The sequence below is a fragment of the Ovis aries genome, chromosome 9 (assembly GCF_016772045.2).
Source record: "Ovis aries strain OAR_USU_Benz2616 breed Rambouillet chromosome 9, ARS-UI_Ramb_v3.0, whole genome shotgun sequence".
NCBI classification, from domain to species: domain Eukaryota; kingdom Metazoa; phylum Chordata; class Mammalia; order Artiodactyla; family Bovidae; genus Ovis; species Ovis aries.
Genome location: NC_056062.1, coordinates 94,091,395 through 94,114,695, shown reverse-complemented (window position 1 = coordinate 94,114,695; position 23,301 = coordinate 94,091,395). Strand labels below are relative to the sequence as shown.

Here is a 23,301-nt window from a genome sequence, read left to right as displayed (position 1 = left end):
TAAAATTATACTTTTTGCTATTTCAAAAATAATATGCTCCTATTATATACAACTTTGAAATCATAGAGAAGAGGGGTAAAAGTTGTCCCCTATTATGCCATTTCCAGAGAAGGCAGTGGCACCCCACTCCAGTACTCTTGCCTGGAAAATCCCATGGACGGAGGAACCTGGTGGGCTGCCGTCCATGGGGTCGCAAAGAGTAGGACACGACCAAGCGACTTCACTTTCACGTTTCACTTTCATGCACTGGGGAAGGAAATGACAACCCACTCCAGTGTTCTTGCCTGGAGAATCCGAGGGGCAGCGGAGCCTGGTGGGCTGCCGTCTGTGGGGTCGCACAGAGTTGGACACGACTGAAGCGACTCAGCAGCAGCAGCAGCCGCCTGCCGTTTCAGCTCAGTTCAGTTCAGTCGCTCAGTCGTGTCCAACTCTTTGCAGCCCCATGGACTGCAGCACGCCAGGCCTCCCTGTCCATCACCAACTCCCAAGAGTCCACCCAAACTCATGTCCATCGAATCAGTGGTGCCATCCAACTGTCTCATCCTCTCTCATCCCCTTCTCCTCCTGCCTTCAATCTTTCCCAGAATCAGGGTCATTTCAAATGAGCCAGCTCTTCGCATCAGGTAGCCAAAGTATTGGAGTTTCAGCTTCAACATCAGTCCTTCCAGTGAACACCCAGGACTGATCTCCTTTAGGATAGACTGGTTGGACCTCCTTGCAGTCCAAAGGACTCTCAAGAGTCTTCTCCAGCCTTCTCCCATGGTTCAAAAGCATCAATTCTTCTGTGCTCAGCTTTCTTTAGAGTCCAACTCACATCCATACATGACCACTGGAAGAACCATAGCCTTGACTAGACAGACCTTTGTTAGCAAAATAATGTCTCTGCTTTTTAATATGCTGTCTAGGTTGGTCAAGGCTTCCATGACAGCTCAGTGGTTAAAGCATCTGCCTCCAATGCGGGAGACCTGGGTTCAATCCTGGGGTTGGAAAGATCCCCTGGAGAAGGAAATAGCAACCCACTCCGGTATTCTTGTCTGGAGAATCCCGTGGACGGAGGAGCCTGGTGGGCTATAGTCCATGGGGTTGCAAAGAGTCAGACATGACTGAGCAACTTCATTCACTCATTAGGTTGGTCATAACTTTCCTTCCAAGAAGTAAGCATCTTTTAATTTCATGGATGCGGTCACCATCTGCAGTGATTTTGGAGCCCCCCAAAATAAAGTCTGCCACTGTTTCCCCATCTATTTCCCATGAAGTGATGGGACCAGATGCCATGATCTTAGTTTTCTGAATGTTGACCGTTAAGCCAACTTTTTCACTCTCCTCTTTCACTTTCATCAAGAAGTTCTTTAGTTCTTCTTCACTTTTACCATAAGGGTGGTGTCATCTGCATATCTGAGGTTACTGATATTTCTCCCGGCAGTCTTGATTCCAGCTTGTGCTTCATCCAGCCCAGGATTTCTCATGATGTACTCTGCATAGAAGTTAAATAAGCAGAGTGACAATATACAGCCTTGATGTACTCCTTTTCCTATTTGGGACCAGTCCGTTGTTCCATGTCCAGTTCTAACTGTTGATTCCTGACCTGCATATAGATTCTCAAGAGGCAGGTCAGGTGTCCTGGTATTCCCATCTGTTTCAGAATTTTCCACAGTTTGTTGTGATCCACGCAAAGGCTTTGGCATAGCCTTTATTGGCTATATAAAGCAGAAATAGATGTTTTCTGGAACTCTCTTGCTTTTTTGATGATCCAGTGGATGTTGGCAATTTGATCTCTGGTTCCTCTGCCTTTTCTAAATCCAGCTCGAACATCTGGAAGCTCACAGTTCACATATTGCTGAAGCCTGGCTTGAAGAATGTTGAGCATTACTTTACTAGCATGTGAGATGAGTGCAATTGTGCGGTAGTTCGAGCGTTCTTTGGCATTGCCTTTCTTTGGGGTTGGAATGAAAACTGACCTTTTATACTGTGGCCACTGCTGAGTTTTCCAAATTTGCTGGCATATTGAGTGTCACAGCATCATCTTTTAGGATTTGAAATAGCTCAACTGGAATTCCACCACCTCTACTAGCTTTGTCCATTGTGATGCTTCCTAAGGCCCGCTTGACTTCACATTCCAGTTGTCTGGCTCTAAGTGAGTAATCACACCATCGTGATTATCTGTGTCATGAAGATCTTTTTTGTACAGTTCTTCTGTATATTCTTGCCACCTTTCTTAATGTCTTCTGCTTCTGTTAGGTCCAAACCATTTCTGTCCTTTATCAAGCCCATCTTTGCTTGAAATGTTCCCTTGGTATCTCTTAAGTCTTTCTCATCCTGTTTTTTTCCTCTATTTGTTTGCATTGATCACTGAGGAAGTCTTTCTTATCTCTCCTTGCTATTCTTTGGAACTCTGTATTCAAATGGATATATCTTTCCTTTTCTCCTTTGCTTTTCGCTTCCCTTCTTTTCACAGCTATTTGTAAGGCTTCCTTAGACAGCCATTTTGCTTTTTTGCCTTTCTTTTCCATGGGGATGGTCTGGATCCCTCTCTTGTGTACAGTGTCATGAACCTATGTCCATACTTCATCAGGCACTCTGTCTATCAGATCCAGTCCCTTAAATCTATTTCTCACTTCCACTGTATAATCATTAGGGATTTGATTTAGGTCATACCTGAATGGTCTAGATCTCCACTTTCTTCAATTTAAGTCTGAATTTGGCAATAAGGAATTCATGATCTGAGCCACAGTCAGCTCCCAGTCTTGTTTTTGCTGACTGTATAGAGCTTCTCCATATTTGGCTACAAAGAGTATAATCTATCTGATTTCGGTGTTGACCATCTGGTGATGTCCATGTGTAGAGCCTTCTGTTGTGTCGTTGGAAGAGGGTGTTTGCTATGACCAGTGCATTCTCTTAGCTTAATGCTGTGAGCCTTTGCCCTGCTTCATTCTGTACTCCAAGGCCAAATTTGCCTGTTACTCCAGGTGTTTCTTGACTTCGTACTTTTGCATTCCAGTCCCCTATAATGAAAAGGATATCTATTTTGAGTGTTAGTTCTAAAAGGTATTGTAGGTCTTCATAAAACCATCCAACTTCAGCTTCTTCAAAGGTACTGTTCCGGGTATAGTCTTGGATCACTGTGATATTGAATGGTTTGCCTTAGAAACGCACAGAGATCATTCTGTCATTTTTGAGATTGCATCCAAGTACTGCATTTTGGAGAAGTACTGGAGAAGGAAATGGCAACCCACTCCAGTACTTCTTGCCTTGAAAATTCCATGGATGGAGGAGCTTGGTGCAGGCTACTATCCATGGGTCACAAAGAGTCGGGCACGAGTGAGCGACTTCACTTCACTGCATTTTGGACTGTTTTGTTGACTATGCGGGCTACTCCATTTCTTCTTAGGGATTCTTGCCCACCATAGTAGTTATAATGGTCACCTGAGTTAAATTCACCCATTCCAGTCCATTTTAGTTCGGTGATTCCTAGAATGTCGACGTTCACTCTTGGCATCTCCTGTTTGACCACTTCCAATATGCCTTGATTCATGGACCTGACATTCTAGATTCCTATGGAATATTGCTCTTTACAGCATCTGATCTTTCTTCTATCACCAGTCACATCCACAACAGGGTATTGTTTTTGCTTTGACTCCATCCCTTCATTCTTTCTGGAGCTATTTCTCCACTGATCTCCAGTAGCATACTTGGCACCTCCTGACCTGAGGAGTTCATCTTTCAGGGTCCTATCTTTTTGCCTTTTCATACTGTTCATGGGCTTCTCAGGCAGGAATACTGAAGTGGCTTGCCATTCCCTTCTCCATGGACCACATTCTGTCAGACCTCTCCACCATGACCCCCCCGTCTTGGGTGGCCCTACAGGGCATGGCTCATGGTTTCATTGAGTTAGACAAGCTGTGGTCTGTGTGATCAGATTGGCTAGTTGTCTATGACTGTGGTTTCCGTCTGTCTGCCCTCTGATGCCATCTCTCGGTGTCTGCCGTCTTACTGGGGTGTCTCTGACCTTGGACGTGGGGTATCTCCTCTAGGCCGCTTGTCGCTCCAGCACTGCGTTAGGCTGTTTAAAGATACCTATGATGTAACATTTTACTCCTTCCTCGCAGTGCTCTTTCAGAGAATATTCTAGTTTGAAAAATGTTAGCTTCCCTAGAAACTGTCAAATCTATACCTTTATAATTTTATAAAATAGTCCACTTATTTCTCCTCTCACCCTCCCCATGACAGTTTTTACAGTTGATGAGTCATGATCAGTCATGAGGACTTGATGCTATATATACCTAGAAGACTAACATATTTTGTCTTTTAAATTATTTCATACTTATTGGACTTAGGTTTCCAAAAGAATTCCGTCCCGATGCGATTGTTCCCCAGTTTGACTGTTTTACATTGTCTTCTGTTTACTCTGTTCTTGTTCTCACAAGATGAAGGTTGGCGTCCAAATAGAGTAAGTAAGTGATGCTGATGAAGAGAGACTCAGCCTTCAGATTTTGGAGGGACAGGGAGTAAAAACAAGATACATAAGCAAAATCATTTTTAAAAAAATAGTTTTTCCAAAAGTCATTAGTCAGGCTTCCCAATGCCAACTGATGGATCTTGCTTACATAAACCATGTTTTTAATCATGTAAACAGAAGAGGAACTGTTTATTGCCTTGAGGAGCTCAGGAGCCAGCTGGGAGGAGTAGGAGACTGAACAGAAGTGGCCCCGCAGAGCTCAGGGGTCTCAGGCCCTGGCTGCTGGCGGCCGCCTCTCTGTGCGTGTGTGTGTGTGCGTGCGCGCTCTCTGAGGCCTCGGCTGCGGGTTGCCCATGTCTGTCTCTGTCTCTCTCTCTCTCTCTCTCTCTGTGTGTGTGTGTGTGTGTGTGTGTGTGTGTGCGCTCTCTCTGAGGCCTCGGCTGCTGGTTGCCTGTGTGTGTGTGTGTGTGTGTGTGTGTGTGTGTGTGTGTGTGTGTCTGCGCGTGTGCGCTCTCTCTGAGGCCTCGGCTGCTGGTTGCCCATGTCTGTGTGTGTGTGTGTGTGTGTGTGTGTGTGTGTGTGCATGCGCGCGCGCTCTCTGAGGCCTCGGCTGCTGGTTGCCCATGTCTGTGTGTGTGTGTGTGTGTGTGTGTGTGTGTCTGCGCGTGTGCGCTCTCTCTGAGGCCTCGGCTGCTGGTTGCCCATGTCTGTGTGTGTGTGTGTGTGTGCGCGCGCGCGTGTGTGCGCTCTGAGGCCTCGGCTGCTGGTTGCCCATGTCTCTCTCTCTCTTTCTCTGTGTATGTGTGTGTGTGGGGGGGGGGGGCTCTCTCTGAGGCCTTGGCTGCTGGTTGCCCGTGTGTGTGTGTGTGTGTGTGTGTGTGTGTGCGTGTGCGTGCGCTCTCTCTGAGGCCTCGGCTGCTGGTTGCCCATGTCTGTGTGTGTGTGTGTGTGTGTGTGTGTGTGTGTGTGCATGCGCGCACACTCTCTGAGGCCTCGGCTGCTGGTTGCCCATGTCTGTGTGTGTGTGTGTGTGTGTGTGTGTGCGTGTGTGCGCTGAGGCCTCGGCTGCTGGTTGCCCATGTCTCTCTCTCTCTTTCTCTGTGTGTGTGTGTGTGTGTGTGTGTGTGTGGGCTCTCTCTGAGGCCTCGGCTGCTGGTTGCCCGTGTGTGTGTGTGTGTGTGTGTGCATGTGTGTGCGTGCACTCTCTCTGAGGCCTCGGCTGCTGGTTGCCCATGTCTGTGTGTGTGTGTATGTGTGTGTTGTGTGTGTGCATGCGCGCACACTCTCTGAGGCCTCGGCTGCTGGTTGCCCAAGTCTGTGTGTGTGTGTGTGTGTGTGTGTGTGTGCGCTCTCTCTGAGGCCTCAGCTGCTGGTTGCCTGTGTGTGTGTGTGTGTGTGCCTCAGCTGCTGGTTGCCCATGTCTGTGTGTGTGTGTGTGTGCGCGCGCGCGCGCGCTCTCTGAGGCCTCGGCTGCTGGTTGCCCGAGTCTGTGTGTGTGTGTGTGTGTGCGCGCGCGCGCTCTCTGAGGCCTCGGCTGCTGGTTGCCCATGTCTGTGTGTGTGTGTGTGTGTGTGTGTGTGCGCGCGCTCTCTCTGAGGCCTTGGCTGCTGGTTGCCCAAGTCTGTGTGTGTGTGTGTGTGTGTGTGTGTGTGCGTGTGTGTGCTCTCTGAGGCCTCAGGCTGCTGGCAGCCGTGTCTCTGTGTATGCTGTCATCATTTATTGAAACAGTTGCTCACAGAGTGTATTTCAGAAGGAAGTTAGCTGAAGACTTTAGCACTTACCTTTAATACATGAATCTTGACAGTGCTTGGCCCTCCCTTGCCAATTTTGTATTCTCTGGTTTTGTTTGGGGTTTAGAGTAATTTTGCTTTCTTATACTTATTAAGATTTTATCATACATGAAAATTTTTCTACATCATTTAAAATGATAACGCTTAGGGCATTTCAAACCTCAATCTGATATAACTGGAGAGTGACACTTCCACCTACCTTCCATGCCTTTAGAAAAATAAATTCTGTCTAATAAATTCTTACTCTAGTGAAAAATCCAAGCATGTTTGTTTGGTTTTTCCTAGCGATATGGCAGACTAGCCTATGTATAGAAGCAGATCTTAACGCTGTTTTGTGTCCACCAGTGTACTTTTGTATCACTGTTTCATATTGCTTCATTTTTTGCCTTTTTTGGAATCTCTTTACAGTTTTTAGTTCTCGTAGCATCACATGGGAAGACTGGAGAGGCGATAAGAGCATCGTAGTGAGGAGCAGGGGAGCGCTGACACTGTGGCGCTGGTGGCTTCAGGGTTGGGTCCCTTATGTCACCAGCGTGCTACATGGACTGATCTGTAAAACTTGATTTTGAATATATTCTTTAATTTGCCTTTGCAGTTTCCCTTAAATATATTTGTGCTGTGCGCTCTGGCCACTGAAACGGTTAGTCATTCAGTCGTGATCGATTCCTTGCGACCCCATGGGCTGCAGCGTGCCAGGCTCCTCTGTCCGTGGGATTCTTAAGGCAAGAGTGAGGGAGTCGGTAGTTGTTCCCTCCTTCAGGGATTCTTCCTGACCCAGGGGTCAGACCAGGCTCTCCTGCAGTGCAGGCACGTTCCTCACCCTTGGAGCCACCAGCGAAGCGGCAGTGACCACTGAGCACGTCTTAAAATTCATCAGGGACGTTATCAGAGTTTAGGAAACATTGGTACTACGAATGATAGCGTTCCAAAAGTTTAACTCATACTTGTATTTTACTTTGGAATTCTAAAAACAGGTTTCCGGTAGACATGTTGTATTTGATAGGTAACGTTCCCAAACTAGCCAATGAAAACCCTTTTTAACTTACACTATACAGAAGAATAGAAGTATCGAACCCAGCTACTATGTGTAACAGTGTTTCTAAGAGAAAGGGCACTCAGTTCAGTTCCTCAGTCGAGTCCGACTCTTTGCGACCCCATGAATCACAGCATGCCAGGCCTCCCTGTCCATCACCAACTCCCGGACTTCACTCAGACTCACATCCATCGAGTCAGTGATGCCATCCAGCCATCTCATCCTCTGTCGTCCCTTTCTCCTGCCCCCAATCCCTCCCAGCATCAGAGTCTTTTCCAGTGAGTCAACTCTTCACATGAGGTGGCCAAAGTACTGGAGCTTCAGCTTTAGCATCAGTCCTTCCAAAGAAATCCCAGGGTTGATCTCCTTCAGAATGGACTGGGTGGATCTCCTTGCAGTCCAAGGGACTCTCAAGGGTCTTCTCCAGCACCACAGTTCAAAAGCATCAATTCTTTGGCGCTCAGCTTTCTTCACAATCCAACTCTCACATCCATACACGACCACAGGAAAAACCATAGCCTTGACTAGACGGACTTTTGTTCGCAAAGTAATGTCTCTGCTTTTGAATATGCTATCTAGGTTGGGCATAACTTTTCTTCCAAGGAGTAAGTGTCTTTTGATTTCATGGCTGCAGTCACCATCTGCAGTGATTTTGGAGCCCCCAAAAATAAAATCTGCCATTGTTTCCCCATCTATTTCCCATGAAGTGATGGGACCAGATGCCATGATCTTCGTTTTCTGAATGTTGAGCTTTAAGCCAACTTTTTCACTCTACTCTTTCACTTTCATCAAGAGGCTTTTAGTTCCTCTTCAGTTTCTGCCATAAGGGTGGTGTCATCTGCATCTCTGAGGTTACTGATATTTCTTCTGGCAATCTTGATTGCAGCTTGTGCTTCTTCCAGCCCAGCGTTTCTCATGATGTACTCTGCATATAAGTTAAATAAGCAGGGTGACAATATACAGCCTTGACGTACTCCTTTTCCTATTTGGAACCAATCTGTTGTTCCATGTCCAATTCTAACTGTTGCTTCCTGACCTGCATACAGGTTTCTCAAGAGGCAGGTCAGGTGGTCTGGTGTTCCCATCTCTTTCAGAATTTTCCACAGTTTATTGTGATCCACACAGTCAAAGGCTTTGGCATAGTCAATAAAGCAGAAATAGATGTTTTTCTAGAACTTGCTTGCTTTTTCCATGATCCGATGTATGTTGGCAATTTGATCTCTGGTCCTCTGCCTTTTCTAAAACCAGCTTGAACATCAGGAAGTTCACGGTTCACGTATTGATGAAGCCTGGCTTGGAGAATGTTGAGCATTACTTTACTAGCGTGTGAGATGAGTGCAATTGTGCGGTAGTTTGAACATTCTTTGGCATTGCCTTTCTTTGGGATTGGAATGAAAACTGACCTTTTCCAGTCCTGTGGCCACTGCTGAGTTTTCCAAATTTGCTGTCATATTGCGTGCAGCACTTTCACAGCATTATCTTTCAGGATTTGAAATAGCTCAACTGGAATTTCATCACCTCCGCTAGCTTTGTTGGTAGTGATGCTTTCTAAGGCCCCCTTGACTTCACGTTCCAGGATGCCAGGCTTAGGTGAGTGATTACACCATCGTGATTATCCGGGTCATAAAGCTCTTCTGTATTTTGCTATGTGAGCAGCACAGCTCTAACCCAACCCAGAGGATGAGGGCAGTGAGAGAGGAGCAGACGCTGGGGCCTCCTGCTGTGGCAGCCACCGTGGCCTGGGGCTCTGGCAGGGAGGCTCCTGGTAGTGGTGAGGGTCCCTGGGAGCTCTCTTAAATCTCTGGTGATGCTAGATAAAAGTTCACAGGTGGGTTTGCAGGGCCTTATTCAAGCTCATCCAACTAAGGCACCTTTTATTTGGCTATAGAATTCTTACAAAAATTTTTTGAAGTAGGTGACTAAAAATGAAATCACAGATATTCACATTTCCAGCTTCTCTTAGAAAAAGAGTTAACTGACGCACTTCAGGCTGGGACTTGCTTTCCATTCCCGCGGTCCCTTGTGTGTTGCGCCAGGCAGTCTGCTTTGGCGCTTAAGACTCTGCTTGCTGTTTCTGAGCTGCCCGCCCTAGGGCTGGCCCGCCAGATGTCTGCTGAGAGCCGGGATGTGTGCAGACATCATCTGGGAGGGATGGACCCTGCCAAGGAGAGCAGAGGTCAAGGTGTGCTCTCCAACCCCTCCCCCCAAAGCCGGTTTCCCTTTCCTTGCCCAGGCTGCTGCTGCTGCTGCTGGTGCTAAGTCATGTCAGTTGTGTTGGACTCTGTGCGACCCCATAGATGGCAGCCCACCAGGCTCCCCCATCCCTGCGGGGGGAATGTTTTAGGGCAGGGGTAGAGCCTGTTTGGTGAGTTCTGCCATTTGGGGTAAGAACTGAGGAGCAGCAGGAGTGTCCATTGTCATTTAACTTGACCTTCTCCCGAGCTGGGGAGGGAAGCGGAGGAGGGCTGCGGAGGAGGGCTGCGGAGGAGGGCTCTGGGGGAGGGCTGCGGGGGAGGGCTGTGGGGCTGGGCGCACTGTGCACACCTCTCCTTGGCCCGGCGCCCCCTCCTGTCCCCTCCCCTCCCCCAGCGCCCTTCCCCTCCTCTCCCCTCCCCTCCCCCAGCGCCCTTCCCCTCCTCTCCCCTCCCCCAGCGCCCTTCCCCTCCTCTCCTCTCCCCCAGCGCCCCTTCCCCTCCCCTCCCCTGGCACCCCTTCCCTTCCTCTCCCCTCCCTCCCCTCCCCAGCGCCCTTCCCTCCTCTCCCCTCCCCAGCGCCCTTCCCTCCCCTCCCCAGCCCTTCCCTCCCCTCCCCTCCCCCAGCGCCCCTTCCCCTCCCCTCCCCTGGCACCCCTTCCCTTCCTCTCCCCTCCCCTCCCCTCCCCCAGCGCCCTTCCCCTCCTCTCCCCTCCCCCAGCGCCCTTCCCCTCCTCTCCCCTCCCCCAGCGCCCTTCCCCTCCTCTCCCCTCCCCCAGCGCTCTTTCCCTCCCCTCCCCTCCCCCAGCGCCCTTCCCCTCCCCTCCCCTCCCCCAGCGCCCCTTCCCCTCCCCTCCCCTGGCACCCCTTCCCTTCCTCTCCCCTCCCTCCCCCTCCCCCAGCGCCCTTCCCTCCTCTCCCCTCCCCCAGAGCCCTTTCCCTCCTCTCCCCTCCCCCAGCGCCCTTCCCCTCCTCTCCCCTCCCCCAGCGCCCTTCCCCTCCTCTCCCCTCCCCCAGTGCCCCTTCCCCTCCTCTCCCCTCCCCTCCCCTCCCCCAGTGTCCCTTCCCCTCCTCTCCCCTCCCCCAGTGCCCCTTCCCCTCCTCTCCCCTCCCCTCCCCTCCCCCAGTGTCCCTTCCCCTCCTCTCCCCTCCCCCAGTGCCCCTTCCCTCCTCTCCCCTCCCTCCCCTCCCCAGTGTCCCTTCCCTCCTCTCCCCTCCCCCAGTGCCCCTTCCCTCCTCTCCCTCCCCTCCCCTCCCCCAGTGTCCCTTCCCCTCCTCTCCCCTCCCCAGCGCCCTTCCCCTCCTCTCCCCTCCCCCAGTGCCCCTTCCCTCCTCTCCCCTCCCTCCCCTCCCCCAGTGTCCCTTCCCCTCCTCTCCCCTCCCCCAGGGCCCCTTCCCCTCCCCTCCCCTGGCACCCCTTCCCTTCCTCTCCCCTCCCCTCCCTGACGCCCCTTCCCCTCCTCTCCCCTCCTCTCCCCCGGCTCCCCTCCCCTCCTCTCCCTCGCCTGGGGCTGCCCTGGGAGCAGGGGAGGTGGGTGGCAGGAGGGGCTGAGGGGACCCCTGGGGTGGGTTTCTTCTGGTAGGGAGGAGCAGAGCTCCTGCAGTGCTGAGAAGGGGTTGCTGGTTACCTAACAGTCAGAAAGGCACTGTCCTGGTTCAGAAATCCTTTTTTTTTTAACCCTAACCCTAAAAAGGCTAGAGTTCTTTCTTCTGAAACTAAAAAAAGACTTGGATTTTTTTCTTTAAATTATGATACAATTCTACACTTTTTTTTTAAATTTGAAGAGCCCGAAGAACAGACTTCAGACTTCTAACAGAAACTGCAGGTTTTGTGTTAAATGTAAACAGATACCAAATGTGATGAATTTAATGGAATTAGCAGGCTACTCACTGTTTCTAGCACTTTTATCAAATGGGCGGGAAAGCTTCTGCATTAGGTTTGTCTTAAATACCTTTTTTGTTTGCTTTGCATTTGTTAAATTGACTGCAGCTAACCCTTATCCACAGTGAACTGCTGAGGCCTCTAGGAAAGATTTTATGTTAGATGGAACAACAAAGCTGACCATCTGTTGTGTTCTTCGTCTGTAACTTGAAATGGGCAGACTACAGTATTGTGAATTGCTTTTGTCTTCTTTTCCTGAAGAGTCTATCTGCAGTAGAGACATGTTTTGCGTCACTAAAGTGCTGCCATTAACTTTGGTTTTAATTTCTGGTTTCTGTGGGAGTTTAGGCAGCTTACAGTGTTCTGTTAGTTTCGGGTGAGTAGCAGCGGTTTAGTTTAAAGGGGCTTCATCAGCTTTTAAATGAATGTTGCCTGACCTTGAGAGGACAAGTGCTGAGGCATCCTGCAAACCCCTAAAATGATGGGTATGTGGAGTTGTGCGTGTTACTGTCCATGTCATGGGGACGATAATAGACGCATTTTTTCCAGTAGTGATTCTGTGGAGTAACTATTACATCATGATGCTAGTATGAAAGTAAGCTCAAATCTGACTGTTAGATGGGTTCACATGCGAGAGAAGTTGTATTTTCTTACCATGTTCAATTAGACCTGGTAAAAATTATTCAGAAAAAAATTAAACAAATAAAAAATAATATTGTCTATATAAATGAAAACTTAAGAGCTGAAGGTTAGTATGATGATAGAGTAATACTAGGTTTTATCTGATGTTCTATTCTAATGAATATTTTTGTATATATTTCTTTGCACTTATGCATTAGCACATTTGTAGGGTATGTTTCTAGGAATGAACTTTCTAAATTAAAAATATGAGCATTTAACATTTTTACAGATAGTGCTGATTTGTTGTAACTTGTTCTTTTTAAAAAGTGATTTTATTAGAACTGTGAAGTTGTCAGACTAGTATAATGTCAGACTAGTATAAAGAGCCTCCTCTAACCTTTATTTAGCTACAGAAATGATCAGTCTTATTTAATCTATAGCCACCCCATTTCTACCCTTCTCAATAATTTTGAAACAAATCTCACATATTTTATGGATAAATAATTCTGTGTGTATCTGTAAAAGATAAGGACTTTCACAACTGATAGCCATAATATTCTTGTACTTTAAAATATAAAGGTTTTTGTATCATTAAATATTCGGTCACTGTGTACATTTCAGTTGAGTCACTCATAAATGCCATTATTTTTAGTGCTTTATTTGTTTGAATCCTTGTCCACATAAGCAATTGACAGATAAATCCTTTACATCTTTAAAATTAAAAGTTTCCAGTCCATTGTTTTTGTCTTTTCCCCCCTTTACAATATGTATTTGTTGTAAACACCAGGGTTTTGATCTTTAGTTTTCAAGTCTGTGTTTTGCTAATTGTGATATAATTAAAATATTAGAGTCCTCTATATTTCCTTTAAATTTATAGTTGTATCTGGAAGCTTAATTGGATTCAGGTTTATGGATGGTGGTATGTTCTTCCATCTGGAAGTGTACAGTGTCTAGATGACTTTTTATATGAGATTAGCCACTAAGACATTCAAAGCATCAGTCCATTAATTCATTAAGGATTGCAAGATTGTGACATTCTAATTCATCTTTCTGCTTTTATTTATAAGCTGATTATTTCTGTGAAGCTGGGTGGTCTGTTGTTATCCATCGGTATAGCTCATATAGCCAAGGAAAGAAAAAGACTTGATTCTCTTTGTGTATTTAGTCAGTTTCAAAATAGTAAATTGGCTAACATCCTCCAGTGGTGATCAATCACTTCTAGTCATTAGAAGTTATTATCTTTATCAAATTCAAATTTTTCCATCTTCGATTGGTGGGAAACCCTTAAGCTGACTCTTAAATTTTTGAGTAGACTTTTAACTTCCTTTCTACTATTATACCTGATGTTTCAGGCTCATCTTGTAAATATTCTGTCCAGACCTGCAATCGGCCATTTGTCCTAGAAGCCCTGGTTCCTAACACCTTTATCCTTGGACCTAGCTAATCCATTGTCTTCTTAATAGACTTTATGCTGATCAAGAGAAACGCAGGCTTTGTGTAATTTTTTTAACTTTTTATTTTGTGTTAGAGGCTAGTTGATTAACAGTGTTGTAGGGCTCACATGTCCACAGAGTGGCTCACTTACACGCACACGTGTATCTGTTCTCTCTCACTTCTTCTCCCGTTCAGGTTGTCACACAGCGTTTGGCAGAATTCCCCACGCTGCCCAAGCAGACCCTTGTCAGCTGTCTGCTTCAAACCCAGCAGGATCGACTTCCATCCCCGCGTCCCCGGCTGTCCCACCCCAGCAGCCAGAAGTTTGTTCTCTAAGTCTCCCAGTCTATTTCTGCTTTGTAAATAAGTTCATTTTGTATCAGCCCTTTTAGATTCTGCAAATAAGCTGTATCATACAGCCTTTCTCTTTCTCTGTCTGTCTGACTTCACTCAGTGTGATGGCCTGCAGGTCCATCCACGCTGCTGCAGACGGCCTCACGGCTTCCTTTCCACGGCTGAGTCATACTCCGTTGCGTGTGCGCGTCACGTCTTGATGTGTTCCTCTGGAACAGGACACTTAGCTTCTTCCATTGTCTTGGCTGCTGTGGACGCCGCCGCAGTGACCATGGGTGCTCGAAGCCTCTCATACCGCGTTTCCCGTGGGTGTGTGCCCAAGAGTGGGAGGGCTGTATTTTCAGATTTTTAAAGAACCTTCGTACTGTTTCCATCGTGACTGTGCCAGTCTATGTTCCCATCAGCAAGGTAGGAGGGTTCACACACGGTGCCCATCCTGTCTCGCGTTTATTGTTGGTGGATGTTTTTATGATGGCCATTTTGCCTGGTACGAGATGATATCTGGTAGTTTTGATATGCAAGAAATGTAAGATTTATAGTCGGTGTATCTTGAATGCGGGTTGTAAGACCTCCAAACAGGAGATTGACTTTACTTTTGAAGTGGTTAACAGTGTCCCCTGGAAAGGAAGACTCTGGCTTGTACGCTTGGCAGTCGCCTCCACTGGGAAGTGCGGTTCCCGGTATAACCAGTGGCTTTTCTGCAATCCAAGTAGCTTGGCAGGTGTTAGGATTGGATGGTAAAATGTCTCTCGGTGGAGAAAAGGACCTCAGACTCCAAGCAGTGCAGACTGCCAGTTGGGAAGCTTTGCAGTCTGTTGATGTAGCCTGGCTAAGTAATGGATAGGGGTTAAAGGAATCTGTGAGGCTTTATTACTTCCCCCGTCACTTGGCTATGTGTATTCTGTTAGGTAGGGACTTGTATTCCCATATTTGTAGAATTGAGAATATAGTTATGTAGTTCATTTGAAATGAAAATTAAAAGTATATAGTAGCATATTTAACTGTAAATCAGATATCTCTCAAATTTTTTTCTTTTTCTGGGCACCAGTTATTTCAAAAGATACCAGGTCCCCAAACTAGTTCCTGTGTATAATCTCTCTCCTTTTTTTGTGTTACTGTTAGTGTTAGCGTTCAAAACATCATGAATATAAAACTGTAATTCTGTGGTAGTACGGGGTGTGGATAATCTGTGAGGACAGGAATGTCAGCCCATCCACTTGTCCCAAAATGCTGGAGTAGTACCTGGCACGAAGAGAGCACAGTCGCCAGCACCAGCTTAATGAGCGGCCTTTAACAGCTTGTTCCTGTTTCTGAACTAACAGTTTTAGCTTATTCCTCTCCCTTCAGAATCAGTGGCCTTTAAATTGCATTTTGTCAGCTGAGTGCACCTGACATCCTGTTTAAAAAGGAACACAACAGTTACATGAATTTGTGACTAATTCCTTCATTGAGCAGGTGTGGGGAAGTGGAGGATGCTGGATACTGCGCGGTGCCCTGAGAGACAGCGGTGAGGCCCCGCCCTCCAGGAGCTGCGTCTCGTGGGAGGGGCCAGAGAGAGGCGGGTGTGCGCAGTGGCCCCGAGCTCGGCCCTGCCGTCGGGCTGTTAGGTTTTGTGGCTCAGATTTCCCAGCACCACCGTGGGCAAGCTGCTTACTTTCTCTGGGTCTTAATTTCCTCATCTGTATTATGTTGTAGAAGCTAATTCTTTTGGGGAAGTTTGGTGAAAATTTTCTTCCAAAATGATGTTTGAGCTGTTTTAAATCACTGAAGAACCTGCATGTTTTTTCCTCTCCTTCCCCCTCCTTCAGATTGCAGTTTAAATGTGATTTCCTTGCAGCAGTGCGTCCCTGATTCGCTCTGGCTGCCCTGCAAACTGAGGTCTCCAGCTGTGCGCCTGTTTGATTCTGCCTCTTGTCTTTCTGCTGGTCCTCCCGGGGATGCTTGCTTCTCTTTGCCAGTCTGTAAACTCCAGGAGAGCTGAGATCAGGGCCAGTTCACCACCGCTCCCAGTCCCCATGTAGTTCCTGCTGCTTTTTACACGAACATGCAGGTCAGGCCAGAAATAAGGGAAGGCCATTCCAAGCCTAGGGATAGCATTTACAGACAGACACACAGAGCTGTGAAAGGGCTAGTCTAGAGCATATAGAAAGGAATGGTGAAAGATAAGATAGATTCAAGATTCGGATTATAAACTGTCAGTAAACTTAGTGCTAAAAGTTGATCTTTAGAAAAATTCTCTGGCGATGCTGCTTTTGGTTAAAAAAAAACATGGCTTGGGGCTGAATTGGATCAAAATTAGCTCTGAGAATTTATGCTTTAAAAAAAGAAACTCCTGCATTAGAGTCCATTTTAGTGAAACACTTGGTCTAGTTTGGGTAAATACATATATGTGTGTGTGTACATATGTATATACATATTAAAGTGGATATATATACACGTTCGCACAGAAATTCCCGCACTGAAGTCTTAAGGATTTTGTTCTGTCAGTAGAACTACCTGAGTTCTTAAACAAGTAATCACGGTCAGGGTTTTTAGGAGCAGAGCTGCACAGCAGGGCCTCTGAACCCCAGCTCTATTGACATTTTGGGCCCTGAGAATTGTCTGCAGTTGGGGGCTGTCCCACTCCAATTCTGACAACCGGAGTGTCTCCAGACGTTGTCAGACAGCCCCTGGGGAGAAAGGTTGCCCCTGGTTTAGAACCACTGCTCTGCAGCTGTGTAAGGTGTGGATTCAAGTGTAACACGCTTCAGGTGAAGAAACCAGTTAGTAGGTGAGTACTCTGATCCAAGTGAGATGAGGTGGTCTGAGTTAGTACAGACAGGATACAGGGGCAGATTTAAGAGATTCTGGTAAGTAAAGATAAACGAGACTCGGTAGCCAACTAGTCTACAAGGGAGAGGCCCTGAGATGATTCTTCCACGTTATTTTCCTGGTGGCGGTAATTTAGTTGCTAAGTCGCATCCTACTCTTGTGACCCCATGGGCTGGAGCCCACCAGGCTCCTCTGTCCCTGGAGTGGTTGCCATTTCCTCCTCCAAGGGATGTTCCCAACCCAGGGATCAAACCCGCATCTCCTGCATTGCGGGCAGATTCTTTACCACTGAGCTACCAGGGAAGCCCCTTTTCTTAGTTGGCTGCATGTAAAGTGGTACCATTAGCCAGGATAACACACAGAGAGAGGATTCTCTGGGTATGGCCCCAGGATTGCACGTCTGGAGGAAGCAGGAAATTCTGTACATTACTCGCTATTATAGATCCCCGGATGCATAGAACGTTGGAAACAGAAAGAACCTTCAAAGACATTTGCTCCATTTTTAGGTGGGGTAAAATACATGCTGAATGTTTTCCATTTCATCTGAAAGTTATGTTTATATTATACTGTTGTCTGTTAAGTGTGCACTGGGGTTGTATCTTTCAAAGTGTACATACCTCAGTCAAAAAATGCTAACCACCATCTGAGCCCTCAGCAAGTCAGTCTTTTCACTGATGGAAATATTTTGAAATATTGTAAAAACTACGAAAACATGACAGTGACGCAGTGAGCGAGTGTCGGTGGGAAGGGCTCCACTAGGCTGGCTGAAGGCAGGGTTGCCGCAGAGCTTCGCTTGCGGCTGATTTGTGAGCAGCCCTGTGTCTGCGGAGCGCAGGGGGACCACGCCTGCCTGTAGAGCTGCCCTTCCCAGCCCCGAGCCCAGAGCAGAGCTGCAGTTCCGGAGCTGTGTCTCCATCGACCAGTGTCGGTCTTAATCTGTAACAGACACGTCTGGTCATGTTGCTTCATGGTACTTTAAACTATTAAGTGTTAATTTCCAGGAGATGGTTTGATAGCACACTGGTCTATGTCATAATTTGTATAGACTGCAAGGAATTGAAATATTGCCTTCTCACAGTGCTGAAAAGTTACGTCTGTGTAACTGATTGGATGTCTCAGTTGGATACTTCTCTCATTCCTAGTTTTTCCCATGGACGCGATGAACACTGAGGAGCCCGTCGTCTTTTCTGTCCTGCCACCAGCTCCCTTTGAGTTCCCTTTCCTTGTTACAACAGGAATTCATTTGAGTGTTTCTCACCTTGAAGGTAAAGAGCAGCCGCCTCTGGAGATGAGCGCACATCCGGCTGCAGCAGCTCCGCTGTCGGTGTTCGGCAAGGAGCCCGCGTCCTCCAAGCACGGCGAGCACCACCACCACCACCACCACGAGCACAAGAAGAAGAAGAAGAAACACAAGCGCAAGCACAAGCACAAGCACAGGCGGGACGGCCGGGAGCGCGGCCGGGCGCCGCCCGCCTTCCCCAGCCCCGCCGGCGGCAGGCCCGCGCGCTCCCCGTCCCTGTCCGACTGAGCCGCCGGGACCGCCCCCCCTGCGTGCAGAAGGGCGTGCAGGCTGAGACGGGCCGGGGACCGCTCCCCCTGCATATAGAACGGCATGCAGACTAAGATGGGCAGGGGGACCACTCCCCCTGCATATAGAACGGCATGCAGACTGAGACGGAACAGCATACAGACTGAGACGGAACAGCATACAGACTGAGACGGGCCGGGGACCGTTTTCCCTGCATATAGAACAGCATACAGACTGAGATGGGCAGGGGGACCGTTTCCCCTGCATATAGAACAGCATACAGACTGAGACCGAACAGCATACAGACTGAGACGGGCCAGGGGACCACTCCCCGTGCATATAGAACGGCATGCAGACTGAGACGGGCCGGGGGACTGTTTTCCCTGCGTGCAGAACGGAATACAGAACCAGCCCTTCATCAGCTGGGAAGATGATAGAAAAAGTCACCTCTTGTAGAGACTCAAGTTCTAAATATTTGATTTATATTATTTATACAGTTGAAACCTAATTAGGAAAATGTGTTTTATCATCCTGAGTAAACCACCTCATCCGGTTTCTTCCTGGAAACACACAACACAGAGCAGACCCTTCCTCAGGGCCTCATATGCACGGGCAGCCCCCATCACATCATGGTCTCCGTGTGTACTGCCAAAGTCAATTATGTTTTAAAGCCTTTGATTGATACGATGGTACAAAGTTATGTTTTAAACAGAAGCTACTGCCAAGCCTGTGGTAAAACCACTGTTCCCAGTGAAATATTGTATAGCACCATTTGGAACTACTGAATGCTGGAGCCCTTTCGAGAGGGCTCTTCTATTGTGTGCTTTTGTGTGTATCTGTTAACTGTAGAAACCAGTGCTGAAGTTTTCAGAGGCAGCTTAAAAAAAAAAAGGCTTTTTTGATAGCACATTTGGTCATTATGTTGTTGGAATTTAACAAAACTACCAAATCCACGGTTCTCAAATCAAGATGTTTAAATTATAACTTCCTTTTTTTCATTAAGTATAAGTGAATACATTCATATGTAGAACATGTTTACCAAATGTGCACAATTAATACACCCACTACATATTCTAAAATTATTTCTCTAACGATGGTACCTTAAAAAGGTGTTATATGCTGTTCATAAGCGTAAATGTAGACATTTTGACCCTCAGTGTGAGTATACCAGCAGTATTTAAAAAACATACGAAACATTTTGGTTTCCTACTTCAGTAGTTTGTATGTTTGTGTGGTTTTTTTAATTTCCAAATTTACCATGTGCTTTATTGTTTGCCTAAAAATGTTGCTCAGACCTGTTCTATTTTAATCATTCCCCTTATCATTTAGAAAGTGTGACTGAATACTTCTTCCCAGAATAGATGTTTCAAAGGGATTTGGTAATGTTGGACTTAAAATATACTTGTTTAATAAATAACTTTTTAAATTGATCATTTTGCCGTTGTATTTTCTCATAGCTTCTGTTGCCTTTCTCTTTCTCTGTGTATATAATACACCTGTTCACAAGTTTGAAGAGAGCTTTTGGATAGGTAGGATTTGAGATGGCCCTGTTGGGAAGAATGGTTTCAGTAGGCAGAGGGGACAGAGTTTTCTCGGCAGAAGAGACGTATTTTCAGATGATTGGAGGATACATTTCAAAATAACTGTGAGGTATGAAGTCAGCAATGAGTAATGTAATTTAGTGGCCTCTTACATAGCAAGCATGGTGCTGGGAGCTGTTTGCTGCGCGTCTCTCTAAATTGGCTATCTACGTTGGGTGTTTCTCATGAGGCACACTTTTTATGCTGAGCTTTCTGTTCTTTAACCTGGTGGATAGATAAAAACAATGAAAATTCATACTTATAGTTGCTGCTGCTGCTAAGTCGCTTCAGTCATGTCGGACTCTGTGCGACCCCGTAGACGGCAGCCCACCAGGCTCCCCCGTCCCTGGGATTGCCATTTCCTACTCCAGTGCATGAAAGGGAAAAGTGAAAGTGAAGTCACTCAGTCGTGTCCAACTCTTCACGACCCCATGGACTGCAACCCACCAGGCTCCCCCGTCCCTGGGATTTTCCAGGCAAGAGCACCGGAGCGGGGTGCCATTGCCTTCTCCAGTGCATGAAAGGGAAAAGTGAAAGTGAAGTCGCTCAGTCGTGTCCAACTCTTCACGACCCCATGGACTGCAGCCCACCAGGCTCCCCCGTCCATGGGATTTTCCAGGCGAGAGCACCGGAGCGGGGCGCCACTGCCTTCTCCATTTTCATAGTTAACTACGTGTAAATAATAAAACTTCTGGTGTGAGTTTCTTTAGTCTTCACCTCCAGAGGCAGTCACTGTGGCCAGTATTACATGTATAGAGCTTTGTTTTTAAAATTACTGATACTTGCAGAAATTTTTATCTTTGTATAGTTTTTATGTAGGTTTTTTTGTTTTGTTTTTAATTTGTTCATTTGGCTGTGGCAGTTCTTAGTTGCCACATGCAGGATCTTTGATCTTTGATCTTGGTTGGGGCAAGTAGGACCTTGTTCCCTGGCCAAGGGCCGAGCCCAGCCCCTGCATTGCGACCCTGGGGTCCAGCCCTGAGCCGCCAGGGAAGTCCCTGGAGGTCTTCAACAGTCACTTATGGCTACTGCATTTTGTGTTGTGCCAAAAAAGGGTCTTTCTTATTCCATAATTATAAAATAATTCTCCCAGTTTTTCTGTTGGCTTTAAAGTCTTAAATTTCAGATTTATATCCCTTATCCAAGTAGAGTCGATCTGGAATTTATTTTGATAGAAGGTAGGAGGTAAGGACCCACTTTTTATTTCCTTCCAATATGGTATACCCGATACCACGTGCTTAAAACTCCAGATTCACTCTCTGACTTGCAGGCGTTGTATTACATTTGGGCTCACTCGGGGGCTTTGTAGCGGGTTTCGTGGGGCCTGCACCACACTGTTCAGATCATTGTAACGTGATGTTTTGAAGTTCTGTCTCATTACTTTTCTCTTACAGAATTTCTTGGCTATTCTTGTGGGTTATGCCTCTTTTTCTGGCTGACTGACTTACATACAGTGGGACTCATTCCTTGTAGTGCACGTTTCTGGGATTTTGACACACGTCTGAAATTGTGTGTCCAGCCGCCACGGCCCATGACTCCAAACTCCCCCACGTCGCTCTTTTGTTTCAGCTTTCCCGTCTTCCACCCCCTGGCTTCCACTGATAGATTGTCCATTCCTGTAATTTTGCCATTGTTGTGGATTTGTTTCTGTGTTAATATTTGAATCTTCCCGGCCTTTCCCTGAAATTGCATTTGTAGGTTGATATTGGCTGTGTTTTAAATCAGGAGTTAACTTAGAATTGATAGCTTAGTGTTGATTATTCTAATTAGGGATATCAGTGTAACTGTCTATTAATATTAATATACTGTTTCTTTTTAGCTTTACTATAAAGTACTGTTTTTCATTTGGTGTTCTGTAAGTAGTGGTTTTTTTTTTCATTATAAGGTTATCTAGTCTTTTTTTTATAAGTTTGTGCCTTGTTACTGTATTAATCAATTTCAGAGAAACAACATATATGTTTAAAAAGTATTTACTCAGATGACCGTGGAGGCTAAGTTGTGTAACCTGTTATTTTTTAGCCAGAGACCCAGGAAAGCTAGTGGTGTCGTTCAAAGACCGGAATGCAGAGGCTCCACAGTGTAGAGTGCAGTCCAGTGTGGAGGCCTGAGAACCAGGACTGCAGGGGCAGTCGGTGCCAGACCTCGTACACGCAGGGGCCCAATGGTTGGTGCCAGACCTCGTACACGCAGGGGGCCAACGGTCGGGGCCAGACCTCGTACACGCAGGGGCCCGATGGTTGGTGCCAGACCTCGTACATGCAGGTGGAGCGGGTGTTTAACCTCCCTCCCCTTCTTGCTCTGCTCAGGCCTCACCGGCTTGGATGACGCCCACAGACACTGAAGGGCCTTCTGCTTCACTGAGTCCAGCAGTTCACATGCTGGTCTCTTCCTGAGACCCCCCCGGAAGGAGCCAAAAATAATGTTTAACCAGCTAGTCGTGCGTCTCTTGGCTTCTCTCATCAAGTTGATGTGTAAAATTAAACATCACAGCCACATTACTAAATATTCAGCATTTTTTATTAATTTATTTCTTTTTATTTGAAGGATAATTACAATATTGTTTTGGTTTGTGCCATACACCCGTGGGTCATGTTTTAAATGCATTACTTGGGTTTTACCTGAAAATACTCCTATCCGTAAAGGATGGCTAGTTGTATGACCTCTTTTCTAATGTCTGTGCGTTAAGTTTTCTGACGTCTTCTTTGGTCTGACTTCTCATGCCAAGTTTGCCTGAGAGCTGCAGGGGAGGGCGTCTCTGCCAACATCTCCTGCCCCGCGCTTCCCTCTCTCTGCATTTGGTCGTTCTTCATGTGTTGCGGATTTGTGTTCCTAATTTCTTCTAATTTCTTAGAAGTTGAAGTTTACAGTTCGTTTCACATTCTCCTTACGGCTTTTGGATGATTCTTGAGAGAATAGAGAAGCTGTTTTACTACCCAAGTCTTGTAAACTCCCTAAAAAGACATTTTGATCAAAGTATCATTCTTACAGTGAAATCTTTGTCTGGTAAATAGCGGAAAGTGACTTTGTTTTCCCATTCTCTTCTCCTGACTCTTCAGTTTCCAGTTTACTGTAAATAAATGAAACTTTTCCTGTCGAACGTACTCCAGTCCTAGCAGAACTGGCTTTCAAAGTTCTCAACCTCCAGCACCCCTGCCCTTGACTATGGACTGGTCTTTGTGACTCATCTCTAAAGAACAGATTATGGAAACAGGACAGTGGTCGCTTTTTAGTGAGGAAGGGCGACCAACACTGCCTTCACCAAGCGACCCTGGCAACCCAGTGCTAAGGCACGCCCACATCATGTTCTGTGATGAGATACACTCTGATCTAAAGGCCACAGTCCCAGTCTACCCAGGCTACATATGAGGGAAAGAAAATAATCACACAAACCCAGACTCAAAGTGAAGAAACTGAAAATGAAGTCGCTCAGTTATGCCCCACTCTTTGGGACCCCATGGATAGTAGCCTGCACCAGGCTCCTCCATCCGTGGGATTTTCAAGGCAAGAGTACTGGAGTGGGTTGCCATTTCCTTCTCTAGGGAATCTTCCCAACCCAGGGGTCAAGCCCAGGTCTCTCACATTATAGACAGACGCTTTACCATCTGAGCCACCAGGGAAGT

At 46.8% G+C, this 23,301-nt stretch overlaps 1 protein-coding gene across 7 annotated transcripts in view; it reads left to right on the top strand.

Annotated features, from left to right (window-relative positions):
• TAF2 (TATA-box binding protein associated factor 2) overlaps positions 1-23,301 on the top strand; it is a 123,445-nt gene that overhangs the window by 77,961 nt on the left and 22,183 nt on the right. For 2 of the 7 annotated variants that reach the window (XM_060393982.1, XM_060393979.1), the window contains one exon: positions 17,839-19,531. The exons of 1 other annotated variant lie outside the window; for it this stretch is intronic. In XM_060393982.1, the coding sequence (XP_060249965.1) occupies positions 17,839-18,101 (263 nt within the window). In that variant the 3' untranslated portion in view covers positions 18,102-19,531. Of the gene's footprint in view, positions 1-13,603; positions 13,830-17,715; positions 19,532-23,301 lie in introns of those variants that run through there. 4 more of the 7 variants (XM_060393980.1, XM_060393977.1, XM_060393978.1 and 1 more) reach the window with 3 other exon arrangements.